The following is an 18,440-nucleotide window of genomic DNA, read 5'->3' as shown; positions in this document are numbered from 1 at the left end:
TCTGGAGAGCCAGGGAAAGACTAGCCCATGGGTTCACAGGGATAGGGAAGGGTGGAGAATATTTCTTTTAGTCTTTTAGTCTGGATAAGCTTCTGCCTACAGGCTTCAACTAGCCACTGGCCTAGGTGCCTGAGATGTGGCTCTGGGAGGCAGGCTGGGATTAGAGTCCCAGGGCAAGTTCTTCTGAGGAAGTTTAGGAACTTTGCAAAGGGCCAGCTAGCTTGGGCTGGCGATAATGAGACTCATCAGGGCTCGGACCCACTCCCAAAGCAGGAATAGTCCCTTGGAAGCCCAGCTGCAGAGCCCAAATTTGTACCTCACAGGCCACCATTTATGGGCTTATTATATGCCTGGCATTCAACATTTGTTAAAAAGAAAAATGGGCAAACAAATGAATGAATGAATGAATGACTTCAGTATACAAGCTTTTAATCTGTGTATCTTCCATCCTGTCTCTCACATCTCCATGACCCAGTCACCACACTAGCACAGTTAAAAGTTCATCTGGCCACAGAAAGACCCTTCTAAAATGTGAGCTCCCTGGGAGCAGAGATCTTGTTTCTCCTGTTTGTCACTGTACCCCAGAGCCCAGTAGGTGCTCAGCAAGTACTTTTGGAATAAATGAATAAATCTAGTCCTACTTCCTCTTTACCCAGACAGGAAAATTGAGGCCCAACAAGGCAGAGACCTACTTGGCCCCCATTAAAAGGGGAACCACGGCACAGCTGGGGCAGGCCCTCAGGTCTTCAGCCTCTCTGCCCAGGATTCTTTCCCCTGTACTAAAGTGGAAAACTCCTTTTGCTGGCCCATATCCCTTCACACATTCTTTATTCTCCCCACCCCTAGCTTTCCCTCTTTTGTTTCTCTTTGCCAGCTGGATAATTAACCATTGGAAAGAGAACCTCTAATTACTGTTTCCCCCATGCCCTTAAATTGCTTTCAGTTTGGGTTCTGTGACCCCTGTCCTGGGTGGGGGTTGGGCTCCCACTCAGCAGCCTCTCAAAGGGGGAGCCAACCTAACAAGCACCAGCTGGGGTTCCAGCCCCCCAGATCTGATGGCCAGCTGTGCAGGAGGCCAGGAGCAGATGGGTGAGGAGGGTCCCCAGGCAGACTGGGGCTGACTCAGCTGGGGTGTCAGTGGGATGGTGATGTGCTGGGGTAGGGCAGGAGGGCAGGTGGGTGGGCTGGATTTCCAAGAATGATTGATCCCAGGTGGCCAGAGGGCCATCTGCTCAGCAGGGCCCAACATAGAATGGCCCTCTGGTCAAACCTGGGGCTCTCCTTGGCTTCTGTAGCCCACCCTCATGCCCCTTTCCAGCAAGTGCCGGGCCATCCACATTCCTGTTGCCTCAGGGAGATCCTCTGGGTGCTTGAAAGTGATCAGTGCAATACGGTCACAAGAGCCCTCCTTTACCCTTCCAGCTCCCTGAGGCCTGCCCATTCAGGGAAACTGAGGCCTCAGCTTGGCTTCATTGAAGAACTGGGCTCAGCTTGGGCTGAATTCTAGGCAGCCCCACCCTCACCTGGGAAGCCATCCTCTATTCCTGACTCACCAGGAGCTTGGGCCCAGCTGGGACAGGAAGGAGAGTGGAGGGTGGGGTTGAACTGGGGCCTTACCACTAGAGGCTCCCACCTCCTGCCTCCAGCTAGCTAAGTTTATTCCCTCCCTGATCGGAAAGGATGGGAAGAGAATTGGGAGGAGGGTTCCTGGTCCAGAATGTCAGGGAAGCCTGCTTGCTCAGTCTCACTAGACAGAGGTAAGGGATAGGGGAGGGGGAGAAGGGGAGTCAAGCCTCTCTCAAGGAACATTGTCCTGCGTGCTCTCAGCATAACACAGGCCTGGGCTTGGTCCCAGCTCCCTCAGTTTCCTCATCTCTAATATGGAACAACTAATTCCCCACTGACCACCCTTATGAGTCAGTTTATAACACTCAGTGAGCTAATGTGTGTAAAGCATTTGAAAAACAAGTGGCAGGCTCTTTCCAGATGAAGGGCAATATGTCACAAGGAGGTATTGAGTTCAGGGAAGCCCCTGCCAGGGTGCCCATGCCAGGGCAAGTGGTAATAGCTGGGCACAAGCCTTCTGGTCTACAGCGGAGACTGCCCCATACTTTACTTTCCCCTTTCCCTCAGATTTTACTTGATGCTCCCACAGCTACTTCCAGGGGAACCCCAGCAGCCCAGTCCCCTACCAGGAGAGTGAAGGCTGCAGGCAGGGTGAGGGCTGTGTGGGTGGGAACACCACAGAATACTCATTTGGAGAAGTGTAGGAAGGGCTGGCACAACCCTGGCCAGGCTCTGCCTCAGTTAGAGACCCCAGTCTGGATAAAACCAGTCCTAGTTAGAGACCCCAGGCCCAGGCAGGGCCTCACTCTGGGCAGGCAGTCAAGCAGCAGAGGCCCCATCTGATTCCAGCACTTCCTTTGGTTAATGAGAAACCAAATAAACAGCCTCTGCCCCAGCTGGCTCCAGGAGCACCCTGGCCCTGGCCCTGCCCTGCTCTAGCCCAGCCTCCCTCCCCTCTACCCCACAGGTCCCATGGCTCTCCCTCAGCCCCCCTTCCTTCTCCATGCCTTCCCACTTCCCCCACAGCCATGGCTGCTTCTTAAAGCTCCTTCACCCAGGCTTCCTGCTCTGGGTTACTAACTCCTCTCCCCTTCCTTCCTCCTCCTCCTCTCCTCTATTCCCTTCTTAACCATTTTTAGCTGCTAGGATCTCACTCATCTTCCTCCTCTGACAACTATCTTCTCCATCTCCACACGGAGTCCCTGAGATACGAGACACGCAGGCTGCTCCAGGCTGCAGCAGTAAAGCCCCAGGCCCTGCCAATCTGAATCTCTGCTTGTGATATTGAGGCCAAACCCTCCTCAGGGCCCTCACCACACTCTCTGAACCTAGCAAGTTACTCATCAGACTGTGGGAGGGAGACTGAGTACCTAGGGCTGTTCTAGCTTCAGGGTGTCAATTGCCAACCAGATGTCCCCCAAGTATGCCATAGTGATGGATTTTGATGTGCCCCCCTCCCAGAAGACAGGAGATGGGAAGAGTCCTCTAGCTGAGAGGGCAACAGGGCAGCCTGAAATGACCCCAGTGTCCAAAGGACCACAGCTGAGGCCCAGCTCTTGGGAAATTATTTTAATTCACCTTCAGGCGTCCTGAAGCAGGGCAGGGCCAGGCCTGCCAGCAGGTCCCAGCTCCAGCTCCAGCCAGGTGGTGGCAGTACCTGAAGACACACCCAGATCCCCATGGGAACACCCCCACCCCCATCAAAACTCTAGCAGAACCTGGTGCCAGACTGCAGAGCCCCATGATCTACAGGGCACAACACCTACCTACCACAAAAGTGACAGGGTTGACAGAGGGAAATAGTCCCAGACACCTTAACAGTAGGGCAAGAGGGTAGAGAAACTTGGTAGGGGGGCAGAAGCAAGGACAGAGGGTACTTGAAACATCTCACCCCACTAGAACAGTTACCCACTTCTCAGACTTGCCCAGATCACCAGTGGTTTGAGCATAGGAAGTGATTTTCTCTCTCTCTCTCACAATCTCTCTCTCACATACACACACACACACACGCATGCACACACACATACACACACATTCCATTCCCCAATATCACGACACCATTTTACACCCATTTCTCCAGGTGGTTAAATTTTTTTTTTAGTTCTCATTTTTTTTCTAAGAAAAAAGCAACAAGAAAATAATTCAGAGTTTATACAAAACATCTTTACATTATTTTTTTTCCCCAAAAGACTAGTATTTACACAAATGGCAACAGAAACAAACAAACAAAAAAAACCCTTCCAACTGCCACCTGGAAGGGGCTGGCTGTCCTGCTCCCTCTCCCACCTGACACTGGGGTGGGCAGCTGGCCAGGAGGCAGTGTGGAAGTGGATGGTGTAAGACCCAGCTCCTTCTATGGCCGCTCTGGGAGTGCCTACAAGGTGCACTCAAATGACAGTCTGTTAGCAGCCCTGTTGGCAAGAAGCCAAGGTCAAAGTGCACGGCAGGCTGGCCCAGCCCTGGGTAGTTGCTTCCTCTTTTGAGGCCCCAGCTTAAGAAGTGTGTGTGTGTGGGGGGGCAGTGGTAGCTAGATGGGAGAGGGGTGAGGGACACCCACTTGCGCTAGAATCCAGAAAAGGAGCATGCCACCTGATGTTAGGTCTCCTCCCTGGGCTTCTGTTTCCCCACCAGTCTCAAGGTGAGGACAGAACAGGGTGGGGGGTGTGCGGAACTCCCAGCTCTGCAGGGCAAATAGCCACCTGGGCACCTCACCTCCCTCCACCCCCCATGAGGTCATCTGCCTGCAGCAGCTCTCCGGTTCCCCAGGCAACAGCCAATTAAGACGTTAATTACCGTGAGAGTGAGGGAGGCAGGAGATGCCCAAGAATCCCACGAGGAAGGGCTTTTTTTTTTTTTGGTGGAAGGGTGATAGCCACTACCCCACTGCCAGGATCAGCTTGGTAGAAGGGGGACAGAAGTGGTGGGTGGATGCCTGGACAATGGAACTCTCCTCTTCCCTCATGGGCAGGAACAGTCCAGGCCCTCTCCCCACCCCCACCCCCAAGAAATGCCAAAGAGTCTATAAAAGAAATGCCATTCTATGCTTCCCACCTGGCCCCAGCCTGCCCCAGCCCCAGGCCCTCTTATACTGGGCTGGGCTGGGCTCAGAAAGCCTGGGGGAGGGGCTGCCTTTTCCATTTTTCCCTTTTTCTTCCAAAAAAAAAAAAAGATGAAATTGAGTTGACAGCTGAAAAAATGAACACAAAAGCATTAAAAAACAGTGATGATAGCGGACAAGTAGTCCTAGGATGGGGAGAAAGGGGTGAGGGAGGGGGCAAGGCCAGGAGCCCTGTCTGCTGTCCATCAGCGTCCAACCCTGCCCACCAAGAAGGGAAACCCCCACAAAGCCCAGAGGCCTGGCCAGAGGGGGAAGGCACAAGAGCATGGGGCTTGGGGGCACAAGCACCCCCCTCCGAAGCCCAGGGGGCAGGGCAAAAGGGGGATTATAAAAGCCAAGAAACTACAAAACTAAATACAAAGGTGGGCACAGCTGGCAAGGGAAGGGGCGCGTGGGGAGAAGGGAGAGGTGCGGTCCAGGCCTACTGTCCCTTGGGGCCTGAGGCCGCGCTGGGCACTCAGACCTTGTAGTAGATGTTCGCCGGGCTTTGGGGTGGCATCTCCTGGACGATGTAGACGGGGTGCCCGTAGTCCCCACTCACCTTCTCATAGTGGGGGCAGTAGTTGTTCTCTGTAGTCCGTAAGGGGATGATGATGTCGCTGGGCTCAGTGCCTGCTGTGCCACTGCCTGCCTTGGGACTGGCCAGTGTACTGAGCGAGAGGGCAGCCGCCCTTTGCTGTGTGTGCTTACGGTGCCGCTTACGCAGCTTTAGGAGCAGAACTGTCAGGAAAATGATGATCAGCAGGAAGATGACGCAGCCAGCACCCACTGCCGCAAACAATGCCACCTTGGAGTTGAAGAAGTTGTCAGGGTCCCCGCTGCCACCCCCGCTTGGCCCCGGGCCACTCTTCTCTTCCTGGTTTACCGTCTCTGAGGAAGGGGAGATGGGGAGAGGAAGGGTCAGCCAGGGGTCCCGGGGATACTCAGCCGGATCTTGGGCTGAGCCCCTGGCCTGCCTTTCTTCAGAGGGAGGCCAAGTCGTGGCTTCTGCCCATGGTGAAACACTAACACACTCACCATGCTTGCCGTCAGAGTCACCCTGGGAACCCCGGCCACGAGGAGCCTGTGTGGCCATCTTGACGGTGTTGTCTGCCTGCTTGCTGGGCCGACTAGTAGTCAGCTGCTCAGGTGTCACAGCATTGGGATCTGGGGGTGGGGAGAGGACAAGTGAGAGGGAGTGACCTCCCCAGCCTAGGTGCCCTCCATCTAGGGGAGCCCAAGAATGGCCTGTATACTGGACCTCTGACTCTCTAACGCTATTGCCCCCTCTCCCACACCCACCAGGAACAACTATCAGTTCCAAAGGCCTAACTAGTAGAGGCAGGGAAAAGGATTCAGACTGGGCACTCACCTTGACCAACCTTCATGACAATCTTCATGGTGCGTGTATGGCACACACCTCCTTCCCGGTTCTCCAGCCCTTCCAGGCTCCCATTGGATGTAGCTGTGGGAAGAGGTCAGAGAAGTCATTACCCAGAAAATGGAGTGTGCCTCAGCCAATAGGAATGGAACTGGGATGAGGAGTGGCAAACAGTTCCCAGCTCCCTGCAAACATTTCTACTTCCCTCCTTCCCACTAGGAACTGAGGAGCCCAGCCCAGTCTGGGTTAAGAACTAGCCCCTCCCCAAGGGCACTGCTTCTTGATCATGACCAGGCCTTGGCCCCTCTCTATCAGTGGCAAGAGCAAGGTATGTCTCTCAGTGGGCACTGTGGCTTAAAGGCAAAGCAATTAGAAGTGGCATTATAAGAGAGGCTTCTATGGAGACAAGAAGGAATCTTGGAGTAGGGATCAGGAGAACTGAGTTGGAGTCCCACCTCTATCACTAACAATCCCAGTGTGATCTAGGCCAAGAAGCCTCTTTACCCCTTGGGACTTCTGTTTCTGGGGAGGAAAAAGGTTAAATGACAGGCTGATCTCAAAGGACTCTGCAACTCTGTCATTACCAAGATTAGCTTGAAGGTGGGCAACGAAAATGAGAGAAAGCAACAAGAATTGGAATCCTCTCCTACCCAAGCCTGAGAGGACCAAGGCAGCAGGCCCCTTGGTGAATATCAGAGCTAGAATCTAAGTAAAGGATGCCAGTCTTCAAAATGGATCAGATCAGGCAGTCCCTTCATTGTGTGCAGAATCATTCTGCTACTTGGAAGTTCCCACTGCTCCAGGATGACAAAGAGTCAGAGTCAGAATGGGCAGGCACTCACAGGTAATATAGTAGTCATGGTGCTTCTTGAATTCCAGGCCCATGTAGTTGGGGCTGAACTCCTGGAACTTGATGGTAAAGCGGATTTCCTGCTCTGGCCTGTTGCAGGTCACCAGCACATTGGGGTCAAGCACAGTGCTGCAGGCAGCGGCCTGCTCGGGCCGCACCAGGTACAGCTTGTAGTACTCATATGGCCGACCTGCTTCTGCTCGGGGGCAGATGATGTCCAGTTTGTCTCCAATCTTCGGATAGATCACCAGGCCCTTCCCACTCAGGAACCTGCCAAGGAGATAAGGGTCAGCCCAAGAGGGGGGACCCAGGTTATTCCAGAACAGAGGAACAGACAATGAGGGCTAGTCTGGGTCTACTGTAGAAATGGCAACAGCGGACATTCTGCCCTTTCTCCAGCCTCAGGCTGGAGCATGAGGAGAGAGAACCACACTGCTGGTAGGGTGTGGAAGGGGTGGCCCATGGGCAAGGCTGCCAGGATTGGACTGCTTGGCAGGGTGGGGCACTGCCTGGCTGGGGGAGTGCCTTGTCCTAATGTAGCATTTCCGCAGGGGGTTGACGTGGCCAGTGGGCTGGGTACCAAGGTGTCAGGCCTGAGCTGCCTAGAAGAGGCAGTGTTTCCTCCCCCTCCCCCAATGCACTCACATTCCTTCATGGCTGCTGCTCCCACCTTCCCTACATATGCGTGCACACATGCACACATGCACACGCGTAGGCACACACAGAGCGAGCCCACACATGCCTTAGCCACTACTCCTGCAGCTCTCAGCCAAGGCTGGGGGCACTCAACCTGCCTGGGACCTGGACCTTCTCCCCTATCCCTGGTAATCCTGGGCACGATGGGGGAAACAGGAAGAGGCCTTGTCTAAAGGTGAAGGATGACAGTACAATCTCTGGCCAGGTTCAACTCCCCATGGCTCTCCCTCTCTCTTCCCACTGATCAGTGTCCCACTGGTGACCCACCCCACCCCTACAATGTAAAAGCCTGAATTCCAACATAACCAGTCTCTCTTCTAAGAAGAATAGAGGGAGGGGAGAAGGGGCTCAATCAGTGACCACAGAGAAATATATAAGATTGGACTCAGGAACCACACTCATCTGTATTCCTACCCCTCCCAACCACCATATGACTCCTACCCCAAATCCAGAGAGGAGATGGACCAATGCCTTCTGGGCCAGGTTCAGGTTCTAATCCAGAAGGCCAGACACTGGGGAAGAGCAGGGGGAGGGCAGGTGCCCAGGGCCACTGAGTCAGGTGAGCCTATCTTTGCCTGAGCATATAGTTAAGAAAGGTGGTACTCTGTTGGCCATTTCTGAGCCTGGGCAGGTGGCAGACAAGAGCAAGATAGTGCCATATAGGAGAAAGAACTCAAGTCTTTGGAATCAGACACACTTGACCCTTCCCAGCTCTGTGACCTAGAGTGAGTTGTCTGTCTTCTCTGAGCTTCAGTTTCCTCAGTCTAAGCTGGGGATGGTAAGAGACCCTGCCTCCCAGGGTTGTGGAGGGTAGATGAGATAGTACATGAAGAGCACCTAGCACACAGTAGGCACTCAACAGGTTCGACTCTGTCCTAGAAACAGTCTGCCACAAGCCAGGAGGCCAGATACTAACCCTGCCTACCTAGGAGCCCGGCATTGTTTCTCCCAGGTGAAACAGGAAGAGAAGATAGGGCCCCACCCTCAAGGAATTTACCATCTGGTTTGGGTAAGAAAAGTAAATGGTCCCCACACTATCAGCAGACAGCACAAGGCTATCTGTAGTTTGTGCACTAGGATGGTGGTTCCAACATCAAAGCTGGTGGCATTGAGAAGAAGGGGCCAGCTCATCCAACCTAGATGGTCAGATTGGATTCCACAGAAAGGGCTGGACAAACGTGGGTTCTGAATGAGGAATAAGAAGCCAACACACAGGAAGAGTACCCAGAAGTGTCTGGACATATCATCCTGCCAGTGACTGTTACAGTGTGACTGGGAGTAGGTAGAGAGGAATAGGAGACCTGCTCGAAATACTTCAAATGCCCATTGGAGGGAGGAAAATGAAGGGCTGAAAGAGGATGAAGCTGACTGTGCCAGGCAAGGCTCTCCTGATGAAGAGCCCCGGTTAGGAAGACAGTGCAATCATCTGGGAATAGAGATTCCAGTTCCCAAGGGCCCACTACAATGGTGGGGACTGCAAGTGATAAGAGTCTCCTAGGGACAATGGGCAAGTGCCTTCACATTGCCAAACCTCAGTGTCCTCATCCAAGGGAGGGGAATGATACCCAGGTGGGAAACTAGACCAAGTATGAAGGAGATTGAAGAAAAGCAGCCCTCCCTCCATGTCAAGCAAGGCACTACCAAGACACCTGCCCAGGACCATCTTGATGTGTGGGAGGGTCTTTGCCAAAATGGGAACCCTGCTCCTGGGTACTTAGCTTTACCTCACTTCTGGGGGGGGAGGCAGAAAGGAATGGGGGCTCATGTGAACATTTGAGAGGGAGTACCCCCACCGCCTGTACCATGCAAAGTCAAGATGGTTCATGAAAGCCTCTCCAACTCCCATGGCATTTTTCACTTTCCAATCCTCACATGGGTTCTCTCCAGACAGCAGGATTAGACAACTTCTGGCCTCTTTGAGTCAGAAGGAAAACCTTCGGGATTCAACAGAGCCCCAGGCTTTTATGGGAAGGGATGAATGTTCCCCTTGAAGAGAAGTGCTCAAAGTCAACCCAAGGGGTCGAAGAGGACCTAAAACATTGGCTGAATCCTTGAAACACTGCACCTCCACAAAGCCCCACCTGGAGGTGACAGCAGGTATGGGGAGGGAACGGGAAGGGGTACAGGACAGCTTATCTTTTTAACCACTTGGCCCCACATGGCTTATGGCCAGGGAATTCCACCTACTCTGGTCTCAGTCTCCCGTCATCACTCATGCCCCAGAGTTCTGGCATTGGAACACAGAGATTTCAGCGAACCCGGTCCTACCTTTAACCCAGAGGCATAGAGGAAACATGTCTATATAGTGGATGGGGGAGGGGAGAAGACAGGACTATTCTCCTCAACACCCCTCAGACTCTCTTCAACCTCACTGAACAGTGACTTCATAAATATTCATCAGTTCATTTGCATAGCAGCTGGCAGAAGAGAAACTCACCTTCCCCTAGAAGTGTATCAGCCAAGCAGAAGGGGGAAGACCCTGATGACATCCACCTTCCCAGATCCTGATCTCCCATAATGGTGCCTTCTCAGCATTTTTCCCCACCACTGGTGAAACTAGGAGACTCTTACCACTTGCAGTTTCGCCCACAAGAAGCGGAAGAAAGCAGCACAAGGCCAAGAGGGGTGGTGAAAACAGAGCCTGAGGCCAGGTACAACACTAGTAACAAGGCGAAATTTACAGGTCTTGGCTTTTACCCTCCAGTACAGGAAATGAGGAGGTAGAGATTGTCCCCAAGTTAAACTGTTTATCCCCCACATTTCTAAAACTACCCCTCCCCCCCATTATCAAGCCAAGCTTTCCTGCCTGGGGCTACTCCCAGATAAAGCCCATTTCTGGAAAATAAGGGGAATGGCAGTACCTAGTAGGAAACCTGAAGGTCACCATGGTAACCCCTGAGGCCTTCCTGCCCTAGCCATCCCATAGCCCTGGGACCCCAGAAGCCACCCTAAGGAGTTAAAGCACTTGAAGGGGTTAGCTCCTGTTTTGTGACCGACCTCTTCCTCTCCACCCTAGCTCAATAGTCTTCCCCAGTCTTTCTACTGAACTTAAAGTATGGCCATGACTGCTGAAAGGAATCCTGGGATATGAGAAATCTGAAGGGTAAGGGGTCAATTGACAGCCCCTTTGGCTTCTTTTGTCCAGATAAGCCCCTCTTGAATACAACCTATATGGGGAAGAACTTGCAACTCTACTGGGCATGCCAGAAAGCTGCTCATGTTCAGCCAGGTCTATTCTTACCTCCCACCCTTCCCCTGGGCTCTGGGAACTTGTGGTCAGAGAGTGGCCAAAGGGGGAACCCAGTTCCAGGCCAAAAAAGTACAAGTTTGGTAGAAAACTCTAGCCACATCCTTAATTTGGTGACCCCCATCACCATGGCGCCTGCACCCCCAAGAGTGGGAAGACCAAAGGAGGATAGACCCCTAGCCAGAGCTCAAGTCTGCTCTCACCCCAACTAGGGTGGGGAGCCCCCAAATTAAAGGTTCCTCTTCACACCCCTAGACCCACCCAGTCCCCGAGGCAGCAGGAGCAGGCCTGGCGTGTCCCAGCAGTGCCCGCCCAAGCGTGGGTGGGCAGGAACAGCAGCTGGGTCCTGGCAAATGCATAGCTCTGTCAGAGGCAGGGAAGCCAGGAGATTCCCAGAGGAAGTTACCTTCCACACTCCCACTGAACTATGTCCTCCCTACTGCCCTGCCTGGCTAAAGCTCAAGTTGATCAGGGGCCTAACACTGCCCCTACTCTGTTGGCTGCTTGCTGTGGGGTCCCTGAGATGAAGAGATTGTGGGGTCCCCAAGAGGAAGTGAACTTTCTGACCCAGAGAGGAACAAATGCCCTACTCAGAGCTCAGGAACAAGAGAGCCAGGCAGTGAGTTGGCTGCTTCTAGCTTATGCCAATGGAGCAGGCTGTCCTGGAGGCAGTCTATCCAAGCCAAATGAGGGAACCAGGGGCACCACTCACCCCACACAGACAGGGCCTGAGTCATAAGGACAGATGCACATACACCTGTGAGGAGAGAGGGGAACCTAGGGGAAGGTAGCCCGTGCCTCTTCCCAAACCCCGTCTTTAATTCCCACCTTTCCTGGGTCCCAAGACAGCCAGAAAGCCTAGAAAGAGAGGCACATAGAATAGCTCTGCCTCCTACAACTTGACTGACCCTACAACTTGAGTTGCTTCTCTTTTCTGGACCTAGGTCTTCTTAATGGAAGTGTTTCATCTGGGAAATGGGGTGATACCTACTTCACAGAGCTGTTGGGAGCATCCACTGAAGATCATCTATGAGAATGCTTTTCAAATAGCAAGGTGCTGCCTGCCAGTTATTTCACTAAACACAGTACCATTTAGAAGAAGCAGAAGGTTATGTCTTAGCTGCTAGCTAGCACTCTCACCCAAAAAGACCACCATGAAAACCCACGCAGGAGGGGTTGCTATGGTCCACAAGGCAAGGAAGCTAGAATGTGGCTGGAGAGCCTCTCCCTCCCCCCACACACCCCTTCACTCTCCTAATAATCACAGGGTGGACCCTCCCTCAAACCTACTATTCCCATGGCAACCAGTGGCCTCTTGGCTGGCTATCCTCCCCATAGTCCATCCCCACAAAGCTGTGAGACAAAGTATTCAGGTACCACCCATCCCTATCCACCTGAGCTCACAAGGCAACAGAGAACACTGACTAGGACAAATGCACCTTTCTATTCAGACCCCACCCCAGCTTCACAGGCCCTTCTGGCCTTTGCCTGGCTGCCCAGGGTAGGGAGGGAGGGAGGGTAACAGGGAACTTTTGGAGCTGCTGTGTTCCCATCATTCTCAGGCCCCCACCTGTGACCAATCAGCCACAGAGTAGACGAGGTCAGGTCCCCAGCTGGCCCCGGAAAGGGGCCCCTGAGCTGGCCTCCCCAGGACTGTGAGCTGGAACAGCTGTGAGGGGGGCTGGGGCCAATCCTTTGGCTTGTAGCAGGCAAGCATGGGTAAGGGTCTGCAGCTGCCCCCACCCATGCTGGAGTCAAGGGTCCCGGACTTCAAGCTGAACCTCCCACCCCCACCCACTGTAAGGAAGGTGTAATATGATCTCAGGCACATTCCCACTCTCTGGAGATGGAGGGGTGACTGGAGTGGGAGGGGCAGGAAGGGGTCATAACGGGACTGAGAGACTGAACCACAGCAGCTGGACTTGGCTGAGGGCTCAAGTGTGAGCCCAGCCGCCTGCCCAAGCTCCTTGGGGGAAGAAGCTGGGGGAGGGGGCCACCAGGGACTACTTCGTTAACAACAACCCCCCCTCCAGGTACACACACACACCCTAGATCCTACCAGCCTCTAACAGGACCAAGCCCACCTCCCCAGCCTGTGCACATATGGCAAATCTGACAGGAGGGGGCCAAGGAGGCAGGAGCTCTTGTCATCCAGGGACTACCACCCCGGAAGGCCCCAGAACCCCTTTGGCAGTCAAGCTTGCCCTGCCAGTTTCCCTCTCCCAGTGAGGATCAGGGCTGTGCATACCCTGGAACCTGAAAGCATACCCCCAGCTCCACCACTTTTTTATTTTGATTTTTTTTTCCTAAGGAGGAAGCAATTAAGCAGGGTTTATAGGCACTGGGAGATTTTGGGAGTGGGGGTGGAGGGGAGTTACCAGCTCCTGACAGGGCTGAGGATAAAGACCAAAGGCCGGGAGAATGAGGGGAGGGAAGAGAGAAAATGAGCCTGCGAGGAGGGAAAGCACGGGCATGTGCAAGAAACAAAAGGACTTGAGAAAAAGAGGCACAGAGTGACTAAGAGTGAGAGGGAGTGTGAGAAAGAGAGAGAGCAAGCGAGTCTAGCTGGAGAGGGGAGGTGAGCTAGGCTCCCAGAGGGTGTGAGAAGGTGAACCCACAGGACACCAGCCTGAGAGGGAGAACTCAAACAGAAGGCAAAGGGGGAGAGAGAACAAGAGAGACTATTTGGTAGGCTGTGGAGGCCTGAGGGTTGGGCGCGGTGGTAGAGGCGGCCCCCAGAGCTCAAGTTGGAGCTATGGGCAGTGCCTCCCTCCTGTCGTCCTACTCCCACCCCCCCACCCTGACCTGCCAACACAGACTGGCTGCATTCCAGACCCCTAAGCAGAGATGGAACTTTTGGGGGCGGGGGGCAGCACCAAGATCTGCCCTCAACCATTGCCAGGATCTGCTCCATTACAGGGTAGAATTCATGCAGCTTCTACTGAACCCTGGTCTGCCCCCCTCCCTCAGGGTGCTTGTCCCCAGCTCGAAGGGGATGGGGGGAACAGAGGGGATACAACCTCCCAAAACCTATAAACCAGTTAAGAATCCTAAGGTTCAGAACACAAAGGGGGGGTGGATCTCAGACAGATCTTGTTTCTCCCAGACCACCCCCTACTTCTGCTCCCAATTCTGCAGGCGGGGCTCCTTTCCAGCTGTGAAACTGTGTGCTATCTCTGGTTAGAGACCCGGGAGAGCAATTAGGTCACTCCCACGAGTCTCTAAGATGGGCTACTCCAGGCGGATTTCAACTCTCTTTGCTCAAGAGAGTATTTCCAGTCTCTATGCTTATAGGGAGAACTGGGCGCTTCATAACCTCCCCCTGACCTAGGGCTGGACGACCCAGGGCACCAAGACTAGTTTGAGCCCCCGCTGCTAGGAGTGTGTTGTGCCCAGTTAGGCTCTGCGTAGGAGGGAAATTCTTGCCAATCCCACTCCTTGTACCGAGGCGGAGCGCTCAACCCTGAACCTGGTTAAGCCATCCCACCGACCTGTAATGGGACCCTAACCCAAGAAGAGTGGACTACAGAAGCTGCCTTCTTCCACTCCAGGACTGAAAGAAGCATGGTCCCCAGGATCCAAGAGGCCAAGGCAGACTGGGGCCTGGGAAGTTAACTGGGAGTCCTGCAAGAATGGACAGGAAGAGATTCTGGATACAGGAATTGGAGAGCACAGGATGGGCCAAGGACCCTAGTTTAGTGTGGGTGCTCACACTGCTGGGACCTTCAGTGGACAGGGAGGAAGAGTGATTTTGACCCTGGGCTCCAACCCCAGTCCTGGATGCCAAAAGAGTAAAAAGGTCCAGAGGTCACCACAACAGCTCCTGCCCCTCCCCACCAACATCCCAGAAACCACTGAGCCACTGCCCTGAAAGGTGTGTGTGTTGGGGTGGGGGGGGGGGTGTGGAGGGGAAGGAGGAGGAAGAAAAGAAAGGATCTCCTTTATAGAGCTGCCCCCCAACTCCTCGGGGAAAACTAAGGACAGGTCTCCAAGCTGGGGTACACAGGGTTGGGAGCCAATGGGACCCGCATGGGCAGGCATTGCTAGTTCCCAGGCCACCTTCCTCACCCTCTCAACCGCCACTCTCCGCTTGGGAGGGCCCCCGAAGCTCTACCGCCGGGCTCCATTGGACCCCCGACGAGCGCTGGTCGCAACCCCCCCTCCAAACAATCCCTCTCCCACTCCGCCCCTCTCTGCCCACCGCCTTTGTGAGACTGGGAGAGGCGTCCGCCCCCCTTCCACAGCCCCGGCAAAGAGGAGAAAGGGGGGGGGGGGTGTATGCAAGAAGAGAAGGCAAAAGCGAAAAGCCAGGGAAGAAAGAGAAATGAAAATGGGAGAAGCCCGAGTGGGGATACAGGCGCTGCTACCCGCCCAAACGCCGGTCCTGCTCTCTTGTTCCTTGCACAGCTAAGCAAATGAGGAACCTGTGTTCAGGCCTCGCCCCCCACCCCCCATCCCAACCTAGGTCAAACTCTCCCCAGCGGCTCTCGGTGAAGACAGCCACGTTCCCAGGGGCCCCAGAGGGGGCTGCGTTCTCTCCCCTCCAGCTCTCGGGTGCGCTCTTGAGCGCTGGGACTCCCCAGCTCCTCCTGACGCGGCCATCTCGACTTGATTTCGGGACGTGCGGAAGCGAGGGCCGGGAAGCTGGGGGGGGGGGGTGTGTGTCACAAGCGGACTAAGTACCCCCACTCCACCCGCCGCACCATCCGTCCACAGGAAAAACACACTCAAAGAAACAAGAGACAAAATGAAGCGCCGCTCCTCCTCGGAACACCTCCTCACATGCACTTGGGGGCCCGCGGCCTCACCCCGAAGGAGTGCCTCCCACCCCCGAGGACGGGAGCGGATAAGTTACTCACTTGGGGTTGAGGGAACTCCAGGACACGGGTTCCAGGTTCTTCGCCAGCGGCGTGGCGAGCCGGCACAGCGCCAATATGACCATCGCCACAAGCCACTTGCTGAGCCAACGCTGCCCAGGCCGGGCCATCTTCCCGGGGGCAGGCTGCACTTGGGGATCCCCTGGCACCTCCTCAGCAAAGCTCGACTCGCCTTCCCGTGCCGCGCTGCGCTCTGAGCCCCTCAGGCGCCCATCCTTCGCGGCCACCGGCCTTGAAGTGTTCCCCTCCCTCCGGCTTCGGGGTCGTTCTTCTCCGCCCAGCGGGCCAGGAAGATTCACTGGGCAGCCGCCCGCAACCCGGGCATAGGCTGTGGCCTCCGAAGGCTCGCTTCCCTGGCCCCTCCGCTGCACGGGACGAGACGGGGGCTCTGCGCCCCCGTGTGCTCCCGCCCGATTTCGCTTGGCTCCCCGAGACCGTTCGGGACTGCGCGCCCTCTCCCCGACCCGGCCTCCCCGCTGAGGATTCGGTGGCCGCCCCGACGCCTCGAACGTCCCGAGATCGGCACCCCCGGGAAGAAGCGGGGGTCTCTTCGCGATACAAACTCGGTCCCCGGGATCCCGACTGGGTCGCCCTAGCACGAGCTCCGTTCTTCCGGGCCACACTGGGACTCCGGGCGCGCCCCCGACAGCTTCTACTTCAGCGCGAGACCCACTCGGTGGACTTAGAAGAGCAGGGTGGACGCTGCTATCGAGTGGGCGAGTCTCATCGGTTTGAGCCTCTGAAGCCTTGGCCGGGAAGCCCGGCAGCCCCGTCGCCAAGTCCTCGTTCCCCGGCGATTGCGCCCGAGGGTCTGCGGCCAGTGCGAGCCTCTCACACCTTCCACTGCTGTCCAACGCGCATAGACTCCCTCTGCCGCCGCTGAACTGTCTACTCCCCTGCTCAGGCGAACGCAAGGCCAACCCTGCTTCTCTTAGCCAATAGGAAGCTCCGTGACGGGGTCCTTGCCCCCCCCACCACGCCCCCAGAACAGGAAGGGGGCGGGGTTTCATGGAGCTCTTAAGGACGCCGCGCTCTCGATGGCAGCGGTCAGGGTGTGCGGCCCGTGCGGTTTGGGTTGGGTGCCGCCTAGTCCTGTTCTCAGAGCGCTCAGCTCGTGGGAAGTTGGCACTCCTCAAGGGCGGTCACCCTGCTCTCTTCCCAGCGCGGCTGTTCGGTAACCTGATCCTGTCCCAAGTACCCTGGAAAAGTGTTTCCATTCTGTTTTTACACACACGAGCCCCGAAGTCCTGCTCTTTGCCCACCTATGTGGCAAGAACAGCCTGCCTTCTCCCTGTTCATTTCACGTAGGGCTCCGGTGGCCTTTCCTCCTGCCACTCTAGCAATGCAGTGTCCGCTTGCACTTGGACCGGGAGTCCTGAACAACAAAAGCGGATATGGTGGGTGGTGGAGACTCAGGGGTTGAGACAGGATCCTGAGGGAAAGGCGAGTTCTTCATCCCCGCCGGGGACCAAGCCTTTAGGATCTCAGCTTTGGGGAACGCTCTCTAGGAGCCCTGGAACCCAGATTGAGAGTCTCGTCCTTTTGGAAGGTGCGGGCAAGGCCTCGGGAGAGGCCAATGGGGATGAGGGCGTCTCCATAAAGAAAGACACCTCGAAGGCAAAGTCAAGAGGACCGCGCAGGGCTGGCGCCTTTAGCAAAAGCAGAAGCGAACGCCCTGGCCCCAAGACGCCGTACCCCAGCCCTGCCCGGCCCCCACCATCTAGGTCTTTGTTTCCCAGCTCTGGCGCATTCTCCCCGCCCTTCCGCGCTTACTTGTTTATAACTTGGCTTCAGCCCACACAGCTCAGACCCTCCCGGTCCGACCCGCTCTCCCCGGTCGGACCCCCAATCAGAAGTACTCACGTGCTGATGTCTCCCCCTACTGGTCTTTCGTAGTACTGGTGGCGTCGGGGGCCGAGATGGGGCCTCGCGATGGAAATGGAGCGTGGCACACACCAGCCTGGCACGGCACACGCGCTTGAACACAAGACCTGGGATAGGCATGCCCTTACCAAGAGCCGTGGCCCAGCGTGGGAAGGAAGGGAAATAACTAAGAGGGAAGATCTGGGTTTGGGGTTGGCTTTGGAACGGCCAAGAATATAGTCTTCTTGCTGCTGCTTTGTGGAGATAATTACGCCAGCAATATTTCTGAAGTGCTCCGCGATTGACACCGTTTCATGTCCATTATTTCACATAAGGAAGAGGCTGAGCTACTGAATTTCTCACTGGCTCTTCTGATGACCTCGGTGGCTGTAGAGTGGACCTCTCTTTGGGGGATATATAGGGAGAAGTTGGACATTCCTTCACCTTCAGTGACAGTGCCTTGAGGCTGAAATGTATTAGCTAGATAGGGACCAGGGGTAAATAGAATGGGGTCTCTCAGCTTTCGTCTGTATCCCATATTGACGACTAAGCAAGGAGAAATGAGAAGAACAAGGGGCAAGGGCATCCTTGCCATCTGGATGGAAGACTAGGATCCCCAAAAATGCATGCTAGGATGTCAAAATCTCAATATGGAAAGGAGCCTGCCATTTACTGAGTACCACAAAGTGCCAAAAACCATATTAGGTACTTTTTCTGTTACAATGTTTTGAGATGAATTTCATGATTGCCATTGTACACCAGGGGGAAACTAAGGCTCTGGGAGAAGTGCATCTTCTGGGGTCACCAAGCTGATCAGTGATGGAAGCAGAATTTGACCCCAAGTTTATCAGGCTCCAAAGCCT

At 55.0% G+C, this 18,440-nt stretch overlaps 1 protein-coding gene across 1 annotated transcript; it reads right to left on the bottom strand.

Moving 5' to 3' along the window:
* Positions 1 to 3,637: 3,637 nt before the first annotated feature.
* EFNB1 (ephrin B1) lies at positions 3,638 to 16,610 on the bottom strand. The gene is made up of 5 exons (XM_004454541.4): positions 15,697 to 16,610; positions 6,887 to 7,164; positions 6,036 to 6,128; positions 5,702 to 5,830; positions 3,638 to 5,554 (listed from the first exon to the last, which is right to left on the bottom strand). The coding sequence occupies exons 1-5, from the start codon at positions 15,822 to 15,824 to the stop codon at positions 5,142 to 5,144; spliced, it is 1,041 nt and encodes a 346-aa protein (XP_004454598.1). The 5' UTR covers positions 15,825 to 16,610; the 3' UTR covers positions 3,638 to 5,141.
* Between the last annotated feature and the right edge of the window lie 1,830 nt (positions 16,611 to 18,440).

Source organism: Dasypus novemcinctus, chromosome X (genome assembly GCF_030445035.2).
Source record: "Dasypus novemcinctus isolate mDasNov1 chromosome X, mDasNov1.1.hap2, whole genome shotgun sequence".
NCBI lineage: Eukaryota > Metazoa > Chordata > Mammalia > Cingulata > Dasypodidae > Dasypus > Dasypus novemcinctus.
This window is presented reverse-complemented; position numbering and strand designations above follow the sequence as displayed.

Bases quoted from the DNA above. Each gene is read 5' to 3' on its own strand.
- EFNB1 (XM_004454541.4), bottom strand. From the start codon at position 15,824: ATGGCCCGGCCTGGGCAGCGTTGGCTCAGCAAGTGGCTTGTGGCGATG. The intron at 6,129-6,886 runs GTGAGTGCCTGC...CTCTTCCCACAG, and splicing joins CCATGACTACTATATTACCT to CTACATCCAATGGGAGCCTG. The intron at 5,555-5,701 runs GTGAGTGTGTTA...CCCCTTCCTCAG, and splicing joins TGACTCTGACGGCAAGCATG to AGACGGTAAACCAGGAAGAG.